General features: G+C 36.9%; 1 protein-coding gene across 1 annotated transcript in view; it reads right to left on the minus strand.

The window, feature by feature from the left end:
• UTRN (utrophin) overlaps positions 1-20925 on the minus strand; it is a 303831-nt gene that overhangs the window by 41014 nt on the left and 241892 nt on the right. The window contains exons 58-61 of the mRNA XM_039706856.1: positions 15687-15748; positions 14624-14698; positions 9992-10193; positions 3123-3208 (exon numbers count right to left, since the gene is read on the minus strand). Of these exons, the coding sequence (XP_039562790.1) occupies positions 3123-3208; positions 9992-10193; positions 14624-14698; positions 15687-15748 (425 nt within the window). The remainder of the gene's footprint in view (positions 1-3122; positions 3209-9991; positions 10194-14623; positions 14699-15686; positions 15749-20925) is intronic.

Genomic DNA, 20925 nt, shown 5'->3' on the forward strand with positions numbered 1-20925 from the left:
CTAGTTAGTAGAAAGATGTCCACAACGCACATTTTATGTTGCATTGTCACAAACAGAATGTACATTCTAAGTTTTTCTTTTTTTTTTTAAAGTTAGTTCCAAATGATTTGAAAATTTACTACATAAATATAACAGTAAAAAAAACACCCCACCAAATTCCAAGGATCTTGCACATCACTTGAAAACAGAACTGCTTAGAAGGTGAGATATATTAAGGAGCTCTTCTTTTTCATCTCAAATAATAAAGATTTTACACATTGAATTATATGACCCAAAAGCTACACTAAAAAACCAAAAAAACTCCATATGGGCTTTTTTCTGTTTCTGCAACCAGTTTGGGTTTTGGGTTTTAGAAACAAGTGCAGAGTGAAGTACACACAAATGCATTCTTCTGTTGCTCATAAGCGACCCTTCTTGTCAATAGAGACAAGATTAAAGATCCATTCTCATATCAGCCTTAAAGTCTAGAATCTTAAAAAGAAGCTTAATTAAATTTTTTTTAAAATCACAAAAATTTCTGTGTCAAAACATATTTTAAAAATGTGTCAAATTAAAAGATCCTACCTATACGGGAAATGAACATACAGTCTCTAGGAAGGCTGAACACTTGAGCAGCAAACATTCAGGTCAAGAGTTTTACAAAATAATTAAGGGTTCAGCCAAAAGTTTTTAAAACAAGAAATTTTGCTTATTTTACCACCAACTACTCTAAGAAGAGTTTGCCTCCCCAAGGCTAGCGGATTTTTAGCACAGTCTGTGCTCTGCTGAGGGCTCTAACCACAACCATCCGATGGCTGTCACTCTCAGAGCAACCTGTGATTGCCAATGCCTCAGAAATTCTTAGAAGAAACAGTCAAAAGGAGAAGCAAATGCCAGGAGTTGGTTCAAGAAAGGGAAAAATAAAAAATCAGGTAATTAGTATTAAGCATCCATGCTTGAAGGTCCTGTTTTTTTTCCAAGTGACTTTCTTGAAAATACTCAGGAATTCCATTACAATTTTCACTCAAGGAGGACTGAAAACTCAGTAGATGTGATAAAATTTCTCTCAACCAGAGATGATTAATAGGGTATGACAAAAATCAAAAGACCAGAAGAGCTCATATCAAAGATGAGTGTGCAACAGCTCGTGCCAGAGGGCCCCAAAACACCGACTTCAAAGTCACTGCAAACAAAGAACAGCACCTGACACACTTCTTTGGTTAGCAAAGCATCCATGCTTGAAGGTCCTGGTTTTTTTCCAAGTGACCGACTTTCTTGAAAATACTCAGGAATTCCATTACAATTTTCACTCAAGGAGGACTGAAAACTCAGTAGATGTGATAAAATTTCTCTCAACCAGAGATGATTAATAGGGTATGACAAAAATCAAAAGAACCAGAAGAGCTCATATCAAAGATGAGTGTGCAACAGCTCGTGCCAGAGGGCCCCAAAACACCGACTTCAAAGTCACTGCAAACAAAGAACAGCACCTGACACACTTCTTTGGTTAGCAAAATTTCTTTTGGATTGAAGGGCTGTTCTGTGACAATTTTAAGGTTCATAAGGACAATAAAGCTAACAAAGATATCAAAGCCTGGCACATTGATCAGAGCTGAAGTTACAACAAAAAGGATGCATTATCTAACTATTAATTGTGTACTTCAAGAATGCAAGCAACTACTTTGATTTCAGATGTATTTCAGGTTGAAGTTACAATCACTAGGTACAAAAGTTTTCTGAGACTTATTCTCTACTAATTTTTTAGGACTTCTCACAGCATCCTTTAGAGTAAAAGTCCATCTTGTTGACATAAATTATGTAAAATCTGTAGCCACCATCAGCTGCCATTTTAATTTTGTTACTAAACACAAAACAACATAAATATGAAGCTGACCTTGTAATTTCCTTATTCTGCTTCAGTCCCTGTATTTGGCTACTGTATACTAAAGTATTACCAACAGCAATTTAATGGGAGTATTCTCAGGTTTCAGAGTTTCTTTAAAGACATATTTTCCTAGGGTTCTCCGTTTATCACCCACAGCCTAACTCCTACACTTTATGAAAGCTTTTTATTTCACACAGAACAGCAGATTATCTTCTGAATTGTCATTGTGGAGCAAAGGTATGTCCATCAAGCTCTTTTTTAATTATGGAATACTTCACATATACTTCACATACATGTCAAATGACAGAAGGAAACTAAACACCCCAAAGTCTCAGTATGTCATTCAGATGTCAAAATATGTCCCAATGCATAAAACACCTCTACTTTTGTTCAATATTAATAACTAAGCTTACAAGATTGCTTACAAATGCTCCTAAGGAAAGCAGAAATGTTTTTGCAGAGCTCCAAAGATACATGGAGCAAATTCACTCTCTATAATTTTTTTCATGAGTTTCCAAAATGAGTCAAGAAACTACTGTAAAGAACAGCAAATTTAAGATTATGTGCATAATATGTAAATGCGCATCATCTAGAATGCTCTATATCGTGCCTAATCTTCTTTTCTGTATTTGTCAGGGCTTTTTTTCCACAAAGTTACTCAATTCTCTTCCGGTCCTACATTTATTTTTGTGAAGTATTTTTATATTACTCAGTATTTCTCAAGCTTATGAGATTACTAAAATCAACGTATTTTAAACTTTCATTGTGCAATTCTGGCAGAAAGCACATATACTGGAAAACCATTTTTAGAGTTCAGATAGTCTTTCTCATAGACCACTAAATAAAGTGGCAGGATTTTGATGTATTTCTTTGCTTTATCAGCCATATCAATCTGATGCAATCAGCACTAACTTGCTTTTTCTCTAAACAAAACACATACACATAAAAGAGAGAACAGAATCAAATATAATACCACCAAGCTCTCTTCCACCAAGCTATATTCTTCTTTTCTTGTGGGGACTGCAGTACTGTGACTTCTGACTATTCAGAATGGACAACAATACTTTCCAGTCAACATATAAATCACACTTTAACCATTGTCACTGGTGATAACGAAAAGAATTCTCTTTTACTTATTCAAAAGAAAACTACCTTGCACCAGGCATGAGAAATGTTTTACTACAAATTTTGCTAGGTGCTTTGTCATTGTACATGACTTAATTACATAAAGTATTTTGTAAAAGAAATTCTTCCTTACATCTGTACTTCTCTTCCAGAAGGCCTTTAGAAAGAGACATCAAGCCAATTTTCAGGGACTGCACTCGAATTTTTCCAGTTCGGCCACTGAAATTATAAAGACAAGTCATCATTTTATTTCATTCCAACTCAAGTCTATTGTATAATACAAAGACATTGGAGAGCTATATTTCAAACATACTTCAGATCTCAAAAAAACCATTAAATCACATTAAGAATTCTTCCCTTATAAAAGCTCAGCTTGCTTCCAAGTGGTTTTACATGTCAAAACAGCTTGTATTACTACAACAGAACAGACATTTAGCTCTGCAAAGTTCTGAAAGTAATTTATTAATGTGATACACACAGAAAAAAATACATGAGCACACAGCAGGAAGGCCTATTACCTGGTGTGAAACACAAGGACTGTAAGATGAAACCAAGTTTTGACATCACAGTAATTAAATCCCTTTTTCCTTTTATGTTTAAAATGTCCTGACATACACAATTTTGGGACATAAAGAGGCAATCACATGCACTAATTCAATGATTTGGAGCTCTCATTCTTTTTAAGCAATGTCACTTCAGGCTCATCTTGTCCAGCATGACAAAAAGTATGTCCAAACCTGAAAAGCAACTTGAGAACAGACAAGTAGGTACCAAAGCAAGTAATGTTAAGCTGCAGGGCAAATGCTGTTCAAAAAGATACTAAAACAACAAAGCCAGCTTACAGGGAAAAGGACAATTTTGAAGTTCGGAAGATCAGTGCAGAAACATATTCTTTAAAATTCTTTCTTTTTTCAAACATGAAAAAAAACATGACACAATTTGCCTTTATATGAGATGTGGCAAAAAAATTCTAAAAAATAGTTAAACTCTATATATTACACACATAAGGTTAGCTGGATCTTTCACCAACAAGTAAGATAACACTAAATTAATTATCACCTCAAACCTTACTTTGGTTCTTTCTGCCACACAGAAGTTATAAACACTTTAATTACTTCTGAAGTGGTTGTTACATATCTCTTTCTACCCTATCCATTCAGCATATGCTCTGCTGTCTGATTTACTTCACAAATGTTGTGCTGAATACAAAATTATTAATTTACTCCTGGGTTCTTGATAGATTAGCTAAGCAACTTACAAATATTAATGCATTTGTCTTTACAACATCATCTAATCTAGCAACACTAGACAGCAGTATCTTCATTCCATAAAACAGAATAGAGCTACAGAGAAATTATTGCCAAATTAATCAAAAACATCTATTACTTTTACTGCCTAGTTGGAAAATCAGGACCCAATTTTCCAGAATGTTGTAAAAGTGCCACCTTTTTATATATTCAAGCTTAGCTTCAAATTACCTCTTTCAATCACAGACACTACATCATTCTGGCATACCTTGCCATCTAAATGGCTCATTTTACACCCTGATAAAGTTATTTTCCTATTCCTTCCTGTGTATGGTTGTTTGTGCTTTAAATTTATATTCATCAGAAAAAAAGTAAACATTCATTTGGGTTTGATTTAACTCACGACTGACCACATAATTTGTTTATTAAGGACACAAAGTGAGACTTTGCAGCTAAAAGATCAGGGCACAAATATCAAGGCTTTAAGCTTCTCCTGATTCCAGGAGATTTCTGCAGGATCTTTGAAAAACTTCCTTCACACAAAGAGCATTTTCTCAATAAATTACCTAAATAATTACGAAGCCTGCAATATTACATTTTTCAAAAGAGAAACATATTCACCCTTAGTTTCTTTCTTGGAAACAGATAAATATTAGCACTGTAATGTCACATACACAGTAAAAAAACCCAGCACACCAAAACCAAATACCACATACACTCCCTCTCTCCCCACAGACATTGTGGTCCTGACATTTCCAAGCCAATGATTTAAGGTTTTCCCATTTTAGTGAGCCACAAAACCACTGAGATCAGGAGGGGCCTCCAGATACCAATGCTCCTGCTCAGTCAGGTAGAACAGGTTTCCCTGGATCATATCCCACTTCAGTATCTTCAAGGATGGAGACTGAAGAGCTTTTCTGAGTAACCTGTGGCACCGTTTGATCATTCTTACACTAAAAGCATCTTCTTTTCATATGTTTAAGCAAAATTTCCTGTGTTCCAAGTTGTGCCAGCTGTGTCTTGTCCTGTCACTGCAAACCACTGAGAACAGCCTGGCTCCATCTTCTCTTCTGCTCCCATTGGGTATTTATGCATCCTGATAAGATCCCCCTGAAACTTTTCCTCCCTCAGCCTCTACTGATACACCAGTTACTCCAAGTCCTTAATTGTCTTCATGGTACTTCACTGGACTCATGCCAATTTCTCCATGTTTCTTTCTTCCTGAGGGAGCCCAGAACTGGACCCAGGACTCCAGATGTGTCTCACCAATGTTGAGTAGAAGTGCAGGATAACCTCCCTTAACCTGTTGGGAGACTATTACTCTGCCACAAGCCTGTCTTGCAAAGTGCTTCTGAATGGCAGCATAACAATCTAATTGTCCTACATGTACAAAACCTAAGAATCAAGGCCTTATAGTGGAAAGATTCAAGAAACTTTTTAATTTCTGGATTCATAAAAATTTATGGGTCATATCTGCTACAAATGTCAGCACACTATTCAGACTTATTATAGCAATACAAGCATGCTTGTCATTACAAAATCAATTGATAAGGCCACTTTAAACAGCTCACGGTTTGTTTTTTTTTTCCTCTGATGAAGGGGAGCTTGAATCTATTCCTTTCTCTAAATAACCTCCTAACACAGAGTTAGGATCCAAAACTTCTTGACAGGCAAACACAGTCTATACTGTAGTCAAAACAGATGCCTGTGAAACCTGTAAATTATAAATATACTAATCAGGATATAAATAATACTAAACTGTTGAATGTAAGTGTAAAAAATACTGTTTACCAACAATGGTATGCAAATATTCTGTAGCGTTGTGATGACACAGACATAGTATATATAAGCATTTTATCTAAGCATGTGACTGCCAAAGGGACAACCAGTGATAGGCACAGCTGCATACAGGAGTTAGCCAGATTAGAAAAAAGTTGTCAGACAGGCAACACAATTAAATATAAGAGATTGCAACCATAAATAAACAATAAAGAATCTTGGAAAACAGAATTATAACATGAAGTCTAGAGGAACCCTATGTCCCTGGGGGAGGAGGGTCAATAGCATAAAACCATCAGGTACTAGCAAGGAAAACTAGAGAACGCAGATAAGCCCAGAGCCATTCAGCCTTCTCTTGTCAAAGAGCTCTCAAGCCTAGACAACACTGGCAGTGCAGCTGAGGACTGCAGGGACTGCAGCTCTCAGATATCTGCACAGCCCAGCAACACCAGGAAGCCTGGGAGATCAGTGAAGGTCAGCACAGACACCTCCCCGTGATCATCCACAGACAAGTCATACAAAGGAACTAATTTTCCTGCCTTACTGAGGGCCAGAACCGTCCCAGAGCCCTCGTACTGCTACCACAGCCTGCTAAGCTGCTCCCACTGAGTGCTCTTGAATCCAAACAGCAATCATAAACACCGGGGATGCAAGAGGAATGCATGCAGAAAACTTCCATCAGCTACTGTCAAAACCAGGGCATAAAGTTAAGGCTGACTGAGCAGGTATCTCATCCTCATTCCTCAGAAGTTCAGATTTTACTGAAATGGACACTCTGGTAAGGCCTGGGATATTAATTCAGGCTGGTGTTAGAATCTGCCAGGTGTATGAGTGCAATGAAAACAAAGTTGTGATTCTTCAGGGGAAGATTGGGTTGCAGAGAATGAGCATGAAAGACAGCTTTGATCATGTGGAAAACGTCAGCATAGATACCACAGATACCCTTCTCAGACTAACGTACCAAAGAAATTCAATTTAAAAGAAGGCATTATCAAAAGTATCCTAGCATTAAAAACAAACAAACAAACAAACAAAAAAAACACTAAGAAAATTTAAAAGTTGAAATACAGGAAGTCAGATAAACATTGCAAAATATTTAAACAGTGCACATAAAAGTTTCTTTATGGGTAATTCTAATTGAAATGAGTCATCACCCTGAATCAGTACATATAGAAGCAACTCATTTCAAGGGGTGTTAAGCTATTCCATTAGTACTGAAAGCTATCAGTCCTTTTTATACAAATGATGTCTAGAGATTTCAGCAAATGTGACAGTATATAGCTGAAAAGAAAACCACCAGCTACTGCTTTTGGATGCTTTAAACACAGGTCTAGCCAAAATATTTTACAGAGCAAAACTTCCTTCACAGTTCTCATTGTAAATATCAAGATCTCTAATTTCACAAATTAAAAGAAAAAAAAATGGACTGGCTAAAACAAAGAACTTTAAGTTTGGAAAATGTTTATAAGGGCAGATGTTGATGTCTGGAACAACCTTTGAGTCCTTGATGTAGTAAAAGTCACTGAGTAATTTTAGTGCTTCTCTTCTCTGCTCAGAATGAATCATTCCTAATGTGTCAGAAAAAAAACCAGAACATAACAGACCTTTTCTAAAAATAAATTGGTTCTTTTTTAAGGGCCAAAGACATCTGCAGGTTAAGTCTGGAGAACTATTCAGTTTGCCATTAATCTGCGAATCTGTAATTAAATCTCAGGTTAGCAGCATGTGACTAACAGATGCTTTTTGTTGGCAGTTTAACAACTTGACACATTTTATATGCATAACACCAATGCACTCTATACAATGGAAATGCCAAGACACAAATTAGCTCTTTTGTAAAGGCTAGTTTAGAAAACAAAACCAAATATTCCAGTTTAGAATTGTTGCCTGGTCTTTTACCTTTTCTTTTTCTTCCTGGACTGAATTTGAAAGGGGAACAAGGAAACACACTATAAAATGTAATTTTCTCTCAGTAAACCTTCATCCTCAATTTTTCAAAGTTTAAATAAAGACTCAAGTATTTAACGGACTTGAAGAATTATCTACACTAAGTTTTCAACATAATAGTCAAGGGGAAATAGGAGAAACTGGAAACATTATTGAACGAAAGGTTTGCTGTTTACCAAGTGCATTTTAAATATGAACAGATTAAACAACCGACTTCTACCCGAAGTTAAGATGCAAAGGTAAGCTAAAGAAAATGTAGTAGATTTGTGTTCAGTCTGAAAAAAACCAAAACCCAGCTAGGAACTGCAAAAAAGTTTATGACATTACTATGTCTATTATTCTAAATTGCCAGTAACATTTAAGTCAAGCAACTCACTTGATCTACTGGTTTATTTCCTAGCGATGTGTTTGTTTATTCACAATACAGAACTCTCCAAAATAAAAACAAATGCAGGAAGAAATCCCAGTCAATACTTGATGGACCCTTTAATTTTTCAGCAGTCCGACTAACGGAAATGTCACAATATTTAACAGCAGTTTTTGAATGCCAGTAGCCAGCAGATAAATGACAAATGGTTCTATGTACTCTATTCCCTCCTTCGCTCCCCATCTCTAAAACAAAAATAAAGTAAAATATCCATGAAGTATAGGAGAACTGGTACATAATCCCTAAGGGGAAAAAAGCAAAAAGCTATGAACTGTTAGAATTTTGCACTGAGTGAACATATTGAAGATAATGCTTACATCTACAAGTAAAAGCTCCCATTTGCAAAGCCAGGTATAAGAATTTTTATCGCTATTCAAGAAATACTTTTGCTCTTTTCAACTTCAAATGGGGAGAAAGAAAAAAAAAATTGTAACCACCCTCATGGAGCTTAAAAATTCCAATCTGTAATTTTGTTTACAGCTCTGAACTAAAGCACATATTTAATCAGACACATTGAAGCGACCACAACCTGTACTGCACTACTGAGTCTTTAGTCAGCTCTGAAAGAGTCCTGAAATGCCTTTGCTGAAGCAATGTAAGGAGACACATTTCAGGGCACGGAGGAGCTGATGGAAACCAAGCCTTTCTCCAGTTTTTACTATACAAGGGAGATAAGAATAGTAAATGCCACTATGAAAAATAAGCAACAAACTCATGACTCAAAAGCACAACTAAATAAAAGCAGATTCCTTGCAGGTCATGCAGGTTGACATAGGGCAGGGCAGAGAGGGCAGAGTTCAATTTCCTGCAGAAGGAAGAACTGACAAACTGCTCAGAAAGAACTGGCCAAAACCACAAAGGGCTGCTGGAGTGGATGTTTTCATGGTTTTGAGACTTAGTTATCTCTCTGGAAGCAGCAAATGTGTATTTAAATAAACCCACAAGTTCTTACTGTAAGCATCCAAAAATATTCTTTAGGCAAACACAATATCCTTGGGAAATACAGCCTTGCTGCCAGGACAAGGGCAGGTGCACCACATAACACCAGCCCTCAGAACTGATCCATGGCAGGAGCTATACGTGCTGGAATGGAGCCACAGCTGGGACACTGCTGACCCTCCAGAATCAGACAGGCTTTAGTGCTGAGATCACCACAACCTCCATTTGATAGAGGACTCAGGGCAGGGAGCTCAGCCAGTATTATGAGTGCAAGTAACTAAGGGCAAAACACATGAAAAACCCATCCCCACCTATGGCAGAAATAGAATCTGATCTGAATGGCCATCAGTCTGGTAGCCTTGGAATATTCACAGTAGGAACACAGCTAAAGCAGTGTCCTAGCTCTCTACTCACATACATATTTCTTGAAATACTTTCAATGTTTCTTTGGTAGTAGAATAAAAGCAGTGTAATCTTACTTCAGTGCTGAGCAGGACAGCCTGCTCAGCACTGAGTATCTTATTGCATGCATCTGCACTTTCATTATGGAGCCAAAACCAAAAAACATAAGAATGTAACTTTTTAATAAAGAAATTTCTAAGGCTTTATAATTTATAATTCCTGAGGGTACACACTGTGACAAAAAAATCACATTTTTCTTACCTATCATACACGTTGAGTAGCCAGTTAAGACACATGTCTACACAGAGAGGAACATTCACCATATCTTTGTGTTGCTCTTCAAGTCCACTGTAGATGGTAGTGAGACAGCTGATCACATCCTGGACACCAATCAGCTGATCATTTTGACTCAACTTGTGCTGTTTGAAAACTTCACTTGTCGTGTTCAGGTCCAACAGGTCCACTAATAATATATTTTTAAAAATAATGGGATTAAAAAAGTTTTTTTAAAAAAAGTGTGAATACATATTTACAATAATTATGTGCAAATTATAGCAAACACTGCAAACAACTAGCCCAGTGGCTTTCATTTAGTAATGTCATAGTGACAAACCATTCTTTGGGACAAGTCGACAGCATCTGGGCACTATTTATTTAAAAAAAAACCTAGAATACAAACATTATAATGGCACTGCACAGCCCAGAACAATATTAAAATAGCTGCTAAAGTAGTCTGTGTAATTAGAGGATCCCAATTTTAGATGCACACACAGGGAATTCATGAGGCTTTACAGGATTCTTCATATTTACCGTAAAGCAGAATCCTACAAAATGACTATCACTTTTTATCAAATGTAAAGCAAGCAAAATTCTTAGGTAAGAATTCTTTCCTAAAGGCATGATTAAATGAATAGCAGTTGCTAAATTAGGGCTTAAAAGAAAGCAGGAAGATAATTTATTGTAGTTGTCCAGAACACTAAATGCTATGCTTTCTTGAAACATTTTTATCTCCTTTATTACAGAATTCTTTCTATAAGCAGTTGGTGATGCAATAGATATTTTAAAAGGGGAAAAAAGGGTCTTGCTCTCAAAACCATTCAAATGTGATTGTGAAAATCTGGGGTTTGCATGGTGAAAAGAAAAGGCCACCAATGAGCTCTTCTACCTCCTTTTGCAAAACTGAAAAAGATGAAAAGTAAATGGTATAAACCTCAGTGACTTTTTTTTATGGAAACAAAGAATTTAAGTTAAAAATATAATTGCAATGTATTAGTATGCTTGCTACAACATACATAGCATGCAGTTGGAGTATATTAAAAGTTCATTCTGAGCTGTTTGTGAAGAGTCAGTAACACATTTGTACAATAAATGTCATCTCTCAAATGAAAAAAAATCCACATGAAAATCTCTGACATGTTGTGAACTGCTCTTCAGCAATCATCACAATGAATCATAGAATCAGAAAATTATTTTTGTTGGAAGAGACCTTAAAGATTTTCTAGTTCCAACCTAGAAACCTGCCATGGCAGGAACACCTCCCACTAGACCAGGCTGCTCAAAGCACCATCCAGCCCAGCTTTGAACACTAGCAGGGATGGAGCATCCACAACTTCTCTGGGCAACCTGTGCCAGTGTCTCACTATTCTCACAGTAAGTAATTTCTTCCTAATACCTAATCTAAATGTCTCCTCCTTTAGTTTAGAACTGTTTCTCCTTGTCCTATCACAATCTGTCCTTTTAAAAAAGTTACTCTCCCAATTTTATACAAGCCTCCCCTAGGTACTGAAAGGCTGCTCTAAGGTCTCCCTGGAGCCTTCTCTTCTCCAGGATGAACAACCTGAACTCTCTCAGCCTTTCCTCATAGGAGGTGCTCCATCCTCACTGCTTGCCTCTTGACTTCCTCCAACTGATCTACATCTTTCCTGTGCTGAGCACCCCAGATCTGGATGCATTATCCTAGGTGGGGTCTCACAAGGGCCGAGGGAGAGAATAACAATGTTAAATAAGGAGCCCAGATTTGCAGCCTGTGCAAATTGGAGAATTCTATTTGGTCTAGAAATTAAGTACAACAGAAAAAGAAGCAAGAGCAAGATAACATTAACCACTATAAGCAACTCTGTCAAGAACTCAGTGATCATCTGCCAAAAGAAGGTTGCATTCTCTTTTCCCCTATCTACCCTTCCTCACATCTTTGCTAAGGGAGAAACAGTACCTCACAGCCCTTGCCTTTTCTCTTCTGCACTAAAATTGGTACATTCGTTCTCACCTCACAGCATCAGATTTGCAGGGGTTTACATTTGTTTGTTTTTCATTTTCTTTCTTGTTTGTTTGGGGATATTTTAAGCTCTTCTCTTGGGCTTGCAAACAAACGCCAGCCATGTATTTATCAAAGAGGCAGACTGGTAATTGCAGCAAAACACCTTGCCACTAGTTTGACCTCAAGTAGCCGTAGTGTTTGGCAATACACTCACTGCAGCATAATCTTCTGCAATAGCTATAAAGGATGTGATACACTGCAAAAGGCTCACAGGCATATCTAAACCCAACATGAACCCACAAACAGTTCACAGTGTAACCATGACTAATTTTTGAGATGTGGAGAGAGTGGAGTGAAGCCAGCTGAGGGTAACCTGCTATCCCCATAGCATACATATTGAACTTAAGAGATGGCCACTTTCCACACCTATCCTTGATGACTTCAGAAACCTTAATGACAAAGAAAACCTTGTAAAAATTAATGCAACCAGTTTGCTAGTTTTGTTTTGGTATTAGCTTTTATCTTGTGTTTGAATTGTGGGAGTTTTTTGTTTGTTTGTCTGGGGTTTTTATGTTTTCTGGTTATTTTGCAATCTGTTTCTGTAAGGTACTTAATGGATGGCTAAAAGCAGGTAATTAGCTTCATAAAACAGACTGACAGCACACAAAACCTGCCCTTTTTAAAGCTTGGGAAAATTCAGAAATCTTTGGAATGCCAGGAAATTGTAGCCTTTGGATTTGGCTTAACATTACCATCCTTGCACTAAAAAGAAGCAATTCAACAGACAGCTTGCTAACTTCACATCTTGATCTGCTGGCATTAAGACCTCTCATTCACATTTCTGCCTGAGCATTCCAGAAGGACCTGGGAGAGATACTTCCAGTATTTTTGTACTAAAACCACAACTCTGATGCTATAGTAATGTAAATTAAGGTAAACTAACACTTTTGGATGGCACTATCCATGGAGAACAACCAGAGGAAATTACTTCCATTCCTGCTTATTTCAGCACTTACCTGGCTGAATAAAATTCAGGCAATTATCCTGTCATGGCATTTCTGGCACGATGCCCACACAGGTTTCAGTGCATTTTTGCAGTACTATTCTGCATCTGCTTAAACATGCTGAATGACCAATCCTGCTTTTAACCAACTCATGGGCAAAAGGCCCATTTCTTCCCCTTCTCTTTTTCCCAAAGAAAAAGAGAAATCATATCATTCAGCACTGCTAAAGCAGGTGTGAGTGACTGGCTCAGGAGCAAGTAGCTACATGTAGCTGCTAATGGCAAATTTGAGGCTGCTATAACCCCATGGAAAATAGCCAGGCATTACTGTGGAGTTTTTAATAAAAAAGACCTTGCAAACGATAGCAGTTCCTGCTCTTCCCTCAAAGAACGAAGTGCCCACAGGGCTCCTTCCCTGAGCAGCAGCTCACACAAGGAGAATTTTACTCTACCTTCTGATCTCTTGCTTTGCTCTTTGTTTTTAGGTCCATGTTGATGAATACTTTATACCCTGCACACTGATAAGCAAAAAGCTCATATGTTCTTTGGTCTTGCTGGGAGATGAAGCTGTAGTTCTTGCTGGCACCACATCTTATGAAGAACTGGCAATAGGTACTGATAAGAGCCTGTGCTGTGCACAGATGCAGTCCAGCTTTCTGGAGTAGCTAGCTACCATCTCAGGCACAGCTTCATTCAGTATGATGTATATCTGAAGGCCAGCTAAGATCAGACTGCTGTCTTCTAGGTTGGAAAGAAAACTAACCACCTGGAGGGTGAGAAGGGATCACCCTGTGCAACTACTTTCCTGCTTGCACCCCTAGGAGGACTTTGCACTTCTTGTGTTCCTACTCAGCCTGCAGTGTTGTTCACCCTGAAGGGCTGAAAAGTCCTTCCATGCCAAGGACTCCTAATTTGTAAGAGGAAATTTTGGTAATATCATACATCCTTCTATCATCTGTTGCCAAGATGTTTCAGAAGGTCTAAAATCTGCAACCTTTACTCACATTCACATCCCACATCTCCTTCAAAAATTGTCTAGTTTCCTTTTGCTTTTTTCTACTTCACCTTCTTTTTTTTTTTTCTGTTAGGTGTGTGTTCTTATGTATTTCATTTTCCATAGTTTTTAAAATTCAGTTTGCTTTGTACAGGAGGCTCAAAAAGAGCACAGATTCCCAGTGTGGTACTTGCTGTGTGACTTGGAGAAGTCCCAAGTCCACAGGCCAGGACAAGATCTCCTTATCTATCACTTCTGAGGCTGCTAAACTTTGAATGTACATGGTAATCATGCAACATATGGCTGAATTAAACCATAGTTGTCATGTAATAGGAAATGTTTTTTAAATACCTAGCAACATAAATAAATTTATAAGTAAAAAATTTACCTGCAGAACAAAATTTGAGATACAAATGATTCTTAGTGAGTTTAGCATTTCAACTTACCTGCTGCACCTCTTTTTTTATTAATTTATTTTCTTTATTTGCGATAACGACACCTACTGTTGGCAATTCTTGCCATTTTGTTGGTTGACAGTGTGTCAAGGATGACTCTGGGCCACCGTTAATGTTGTTAGACTGAAGCTGACCCTCCCCCAAGTACTGTAGAGAAACAATTTCCCTCCAAGGCCCAACTCACAGCACAGTGCTTTCTGCAGCCTGCGGATTTTGATGGCCGTGCGGTAGGCGGAGAAGCGCACGTTGTTCAAGTCAGCTGAAACAGCAGAACAGAAACGTGAACAGCCCTAAAAGTACAGCCCATAACCTTCCTTTACACAAAAACCTTCATGTTTTGGAAGAAGTCTGATATCCCTCCTCTTCTCTGCAATGAATTAATAGGATATATCAGAACAAATTAAAAAACCTGACAAGGTAGGACCTCAGTCCAATTCACCTTCAGGGAAGCCTCCTGACTCTGACAGTCCAGGACTTTAAAGAGAGTGGCCCACCAGAAATGCCAACACTATCTTAGCACATGCAATACATACATATACAGGAGAGTTTCATATATGTATTATGCATGGTACATAGTTCCCATAAGTGCTCAAATACAGTAAGTTTCTCAAATAATTTACAACTCCATCAGATAACATACAGAGGGCAGCAAATGTCACAGTAACAGAAAAAATGGCTTAAACTCTAATTTATATGCCATGACTTTGCAAACTGTGCTTTAAAAGAGACAGTCACATATCCGTAAGCTGTTTTAGAAACCGATTGGTACAATAACATTTTTTCCATTACTTAACAATATTTTTACCCTTCCTCTCCTTAGAAATGGAGATTTCATAGTAAATGTTGATGCTATCAGGGCATGTTGTACTAGTTGTACCATAATATGTTTAGCTTTTACTGAAAAGGTAGCTGCTCTATTTTATTTCCAAAACTAGTTCTTTGCAGACCAGCGCTCTGGTTTCAACATACAGAGAGCCTGTATCATTGCACAATTAATTCCTTGTGAAGTTAAAAGAAAAAAACCCAAGGTACTGCATTAAAGCATACAGTCAGAGTATGTGGTTCAGAATTAATATTGCCAACATATAATACAGTGACCAAGGCATTAGGTTTTGGGCAAAGTGTGTCTCATCACAAAGTGGGAAATGCTGTTACACTCAGGTCATGAGAACTCAAACATGGTCAGTATCCAAATGCAGCCTTTATTAATGGAATAAAAATCACAATGTTTTAATGAATGCACTCACCTAAGGACTGGAAGAGATCAGTCATTTTAGGATGATCCCAACAAGTAGTCTGTGTCTCATGACTACAAAGGAACAAAGTAATTAAAGTTTCAGGAAACACACATATGCACTTCCACAGAATAAAATCTTAAAGATATTCTGATTTTCTGCATTTAAGTTGCAAGAATTCCCTCAGCTCTAATTAAAATGCATGATCTGTACCACCCAGCTCCTTGATTTTATAATCAGAAAGTTAGTCATACAACAGCCCACCCATATTTAACAATATTTACTTTTGATTCTAACTGTGATGGTAAGAGCTGGACTCTGACCCTACAGCTAATAGGTACACTAATAAGGTAAAAGTACAAAATTTCCTGTGCTGTAAAATTATAAATATAGTTGTAAAAACAATTTAGAAATAAAAATATTGAGATTTTATTTCAATCTTCATTGCATATCTGAGTATGTGTATCAGAACACAGACAATGATGGTAAGCTTTACCTGTAACAGTTATTTAACATGTGACATGATCATTTAGGTTGGAAAGGACCTTTAAGATCATGGAGTCCAATGGGAAACCTGATTACCATTCACACAAACAATCAATAAATATCTTGATTTAGGGGATATGCTCTACACTACTGTTCACAGAACAGAGATTCAATGGGCAGCATCCCTTAACTTACTGATTAGTGTTGCTGTTTTAATTTATTGGAGTTTCAAGCAGGCAGCCATAGGAGTCAAAACATGTATTATGTCAGGTCCACTGAAATCTTTCTGAATTCCCTTCTACTAGCCACACTTCACTTCTATTTATCAATATTAACTGTTGGAAAGACTGCACCTTCTTGTCTTACAAACTATTTATATTTGAACTAGATTTGCAAGGTAATTAATCAGAAAAGTCACGTTAAAAGGATCACAGAATTCCCTTTAAAAGTGCATGAAAACAAAACGATGCTATGTTATCAAATTTAACAGCAATACTCAGAGAACACTAAGTATTTCACCTTTGTTTCTATTCAAAAATTGTTAATATATCCTTTTTTTTCCCCTGCATAGAGGGATACATGGTTGTAAATAATGACATCAAAAAGGCCACTTTGGTATTAAACATAGTGATCTGCATCATCATTTGCTACATATAAACAGCTGTACCTCAGTGAAAGCACAGTAATTTATCATTAAATTTACTTTTTAATCAGGAAAACAACCAAGAATAAACTCTTTTATGCTTGGTGGTACCAAAAAAAAAATTGTATAGAAAGTCATTGCTCCAGGGAGCTGCAGAGACAGGACATGTACCATAAGGAAAGGCAAGCTCCTAACTAAGTGCTGAGGACCCTTTTGTGTATGCATTATCCTCAAACATACACCACCGGAAAGTGCTTGAAATGAGTCTCTGTACATGGGACATGATCCTCATTTTACAATCCTTTCCAGCTTTGAGTCTAGCCTGGGTATTCAGAGACAGCTTCTCCCCATCATGCTTCACACTCTGCCATGGATCTCATTTGTTTATCTGGCACCATCACAACTTGGTGAGGGGTTTTCCATGGAAGCTCATAGGCAAAGTATGTACTTCCTATTAATACAAGAAGTAAAAATCTTCTTTTCCCTCTTTGTGATCACTCCTTAGTCACTGACTGAACATGACTACATTTAAACAAGAGAGATTTAAACAGTAATCAAGACTTCTATCAGACCTTGATAGACTCTAAAACACAATAGTAAGCTCTCCTCAATTCAAAAGAAAATACTTAAATACATCTGAATATATCTTCTTGAATAGAAGCTTTTATTTGATTTCATGCTAATATCATTATAACATGAATTCCATTCATGTTTCAAATTTCCAATAAGGTGGTCAAAGCTCTGGTAATGCTAAACTCTAAAGCTAATGCATGCCAGTAAATCAGTGGGTTTGCACTTTTTAGAAGGACAGTTCTAAAACAGCACTATGCTCATCTTTGCCCAGAAAAGTAATTTCAAAAACAAGTCGATTGAAAATTCTTTTCCTGTAAAAGGCACACCAACAAAACACAATCATGAAGCCAGCAACAAGAAAGAATAGATTTTGATTTTATGCTTTGCCATGGTAAAGGCCAGTGGCTGTCCAGCATTCTCACCCTGGTGTCAAAAGACTACAGTATATCAATGAAAAGAACATATACAGCTTCAATAAATACTGAAGTAAACAGAAACAGGAAATACAACTTAATAGTTCATCCTGCTCAATTTATATAATAATCTCAAAACTACTCTGGAAGCTGCCAAATATCTGCATTATCATGTTAACAGGATGCCATAAATATGTTGCCCATTTAGAATTGTTGACTAAATCCACTGCAACTGCCCACAGAAATGAATACAATATGTGATCAGTTTAACAAAGCTTGTTTTAAAGACATAGCTTTAACTCAAATTCCCTAAGAAGCCACTTCCAAAACTCAAGCCCCAAAACAACTGGTGATTTTATTGTCAACATTCTAAGTGAAAAAGGATTTCTTAGGATATTCTGAGAAAAATAAAGCCTTAACCAAAACACCTTCAATCTTTTATGTGAAAAATAAAGGTAGGTGGCAGTACTGTGACAGAAGCTGTAAATACATGTATACACAAAATACATTTCCCTCTATTTTAAATGCTGAAATATCAACACAAGCACTGCATGTAAACTACATGCAATTTAGGTGAGTGAAATCCTGTTTACTGCCTTAGAAACTATGATGGCAAAACCAGCCATGATCATAGGGACTTCGCTGAATTGCAGCCATTATTTCCCAGTTCCCGGTTTTCTGGCATTAAACATATGGTTTCATGAACAAATATATTCCTGACTAGTGGGGTGCTGTGAGGATATTCCTGAGAGCTGCAGCAGAAATGCAAAGTTTATTTAGCTAAGTCCAGAGACCATTCTCTTCTTTATTTTTTTCTTTTAAAATTTTTTAAAATATAGAATCAAAAATACTTAAATGCTTGGATAAATCCTTGCCTTTTTTTTATTCCCCCTCTGGAAATATACTTCATTATGCATTTGCAATACTTAATTAGGATGTGGGTATAGCTAATTGCAATTTAGATTCCGGCTTGTAAGTAATTTATAAACCCATATGCAATGAATAAGAGCTGATTTTACTAATCAAACTTTATCCCTTAAATCAAGTTTCCAAGAATTAAGAGCAAACAACAGTTTCATTATTGAAATCATATACTTTAAATACAGAGTTTCAATACAGTTTTATCTGAAAGATTAAAATCATTTTAATAGTGAAAACATGCCATAAAATGATGATTTTTTTATATTTTGTGTTTACTTAACATGAAGCAAAAAAAGTGAACGCGATATCAAAAACTTCTGTATCCTGCACTGTAATCTTGTTTCTCCATTTGATGCAGTAAATACCTGAACAGCTAAATTTTCTTTTTACAGAAAAACACAGAACATGAAATTTATGCCTAATAAAATAATGATCATAAAATATTTTTCTGTTTCAATTTTATTTGCAAAAGAAATTTGTGCCAGACGGCATAAAGACCAATGGACTTTTAAAACCTATCACTCAGTTTCTTTCTATGCCACAAAGAATTTTTGAGTAAGGAGGCCAAGTGAACATCATCTGGTGCAACTGAAAAAAGGCAAGAGAGAATCCCTTCCAAATCCTTAAAGTCAGTACTACCTGACAGCTGCTAAGTGACTACAGAGGGTGACTGTGCCAGCCTATTCCCAAAACACCCAGCAAGAAACCAGTGGTAACAGCCAAGCAACTCCATACAAGGATCTCAGAGAGAAGAGGAATGGGCTCAAAGTGAATGAATCACCAGCCCAACAGTCTGTTCAGGTCAAGAGAGGCAGCAGCTTCACTGTCACAGGCAGTGCTGCTACCACCACCAAATACATTCCATGGGTAGGTTTCTTTTAGGCACCAGAGACATGGAAAAAAACACATGATTGTAAATTTAATAAGAGCTATAAAAAAATCATCTCACTGAAGTTCCAAAAAGTTTCAAACCAAGCATTTAATCAAGAGCAGAAGAACCTGCAGAGTCTTCTCTCTCTGTTACACCTAGCATGGCACTTCTGTCCCAGGTCACAGTGATGACAGTGCAAGGAGCACCTTGCCTTGTAAGCTCCCTGCCAATGTCAAGAACTACTCGTGGAGTGAGGTGATATTAACTTTGATTGAAGCTGAACAACAATTGGACCCATAATTCATCTCATTTGTAGATGGCACCAAAACAAAGAATTTTTCAAGGTGTACAGGAGCCCAGGGCACAAGATTTCATTCTGTTCAGTGGGTGGCACAACGAGGGATTTCTGCTATTACAGAAGTGAGCTGCTCTACAGGGCAGTAACACAAGTGGGTATGAACATATTACATCTTTCCTCATGGTTTAGTCAGGGAAGAATTAAAAGCATTTCACTGAGAAGAGATTTTTTTTTTTTGTTGGTCCTATCAAAAGTATGAGTTATTCAGAGCAAGAGTCTTCTAAATCTCTTCTGCCAAACTTATCGACCCAATATGAGCCAGACAGCAAAACATGAACCCATTAATATATTATCTGACAAAACAGTGTAACTTAAAAAGTATAAATGCATTTGTGTAAATTTCATTAACAAAAAACCAAGATAACCATAAAATACTCCAAACTACAAACCACCCACATACTAACAAAGTGCTCTAAAGCTTACATGACAAACATTTGCCCTTACAATCTATTTCTTATTCATTATGTTTGCTGGCAGCTTTCTAATTATAATTGGCAAAGATAATCCATTTAAAAACACTTCCTGATTGTAAATAAAAAGCTAAGAAACACTTAGCATGTAATTTAATTTATGCTCTAGAAAGAAAAGAACAGTCCTATTGAAATGAATGGATTAAGTTCAACATCTCCAGGTGTTTCAAGATGCCCATGGAGTTGTGAAAAAAATCCAGTTTTTCTTATTCAGCTTTTATTGTACAAAAAAGGAAACTAGAAACAGGTTGTGGGTATTTTTTATCATTTCTTATCATGGACAAGGCCTCTGTTGATAATCACTGGCAAACACCACAAGAAACAGTACTCTGGCAGGATGTTAAGTACCTTTCTGTTCCTGTAGTCATTTGCACAAAACATTACTCAAATTCAGAATCTTTACTGATCACTAATGAATCAACAGCACTCAGAACTCTGACTTTGCAACCCTTGCCAAATTTCAAATGGCATAACATTCCCTCTTTATGTCATGGTGTCATGCTAGATACTGAATAT

This window comes from Passer montanus, unplaced genomic scaffold, assembly GCF_014805655.1.
Source record: "Passer montanus isolate IOZ18808 unplaced genomic scaffold, ASM1480565v1 scaffold2, whole genome shotgun sequence".
In the NCBI taxonomy this organism is placed as follows: Eukaryota; Metazoa; Chordata; class Aves; order Passeriformes; family Passeridae; genus Passer; species Passer montanus.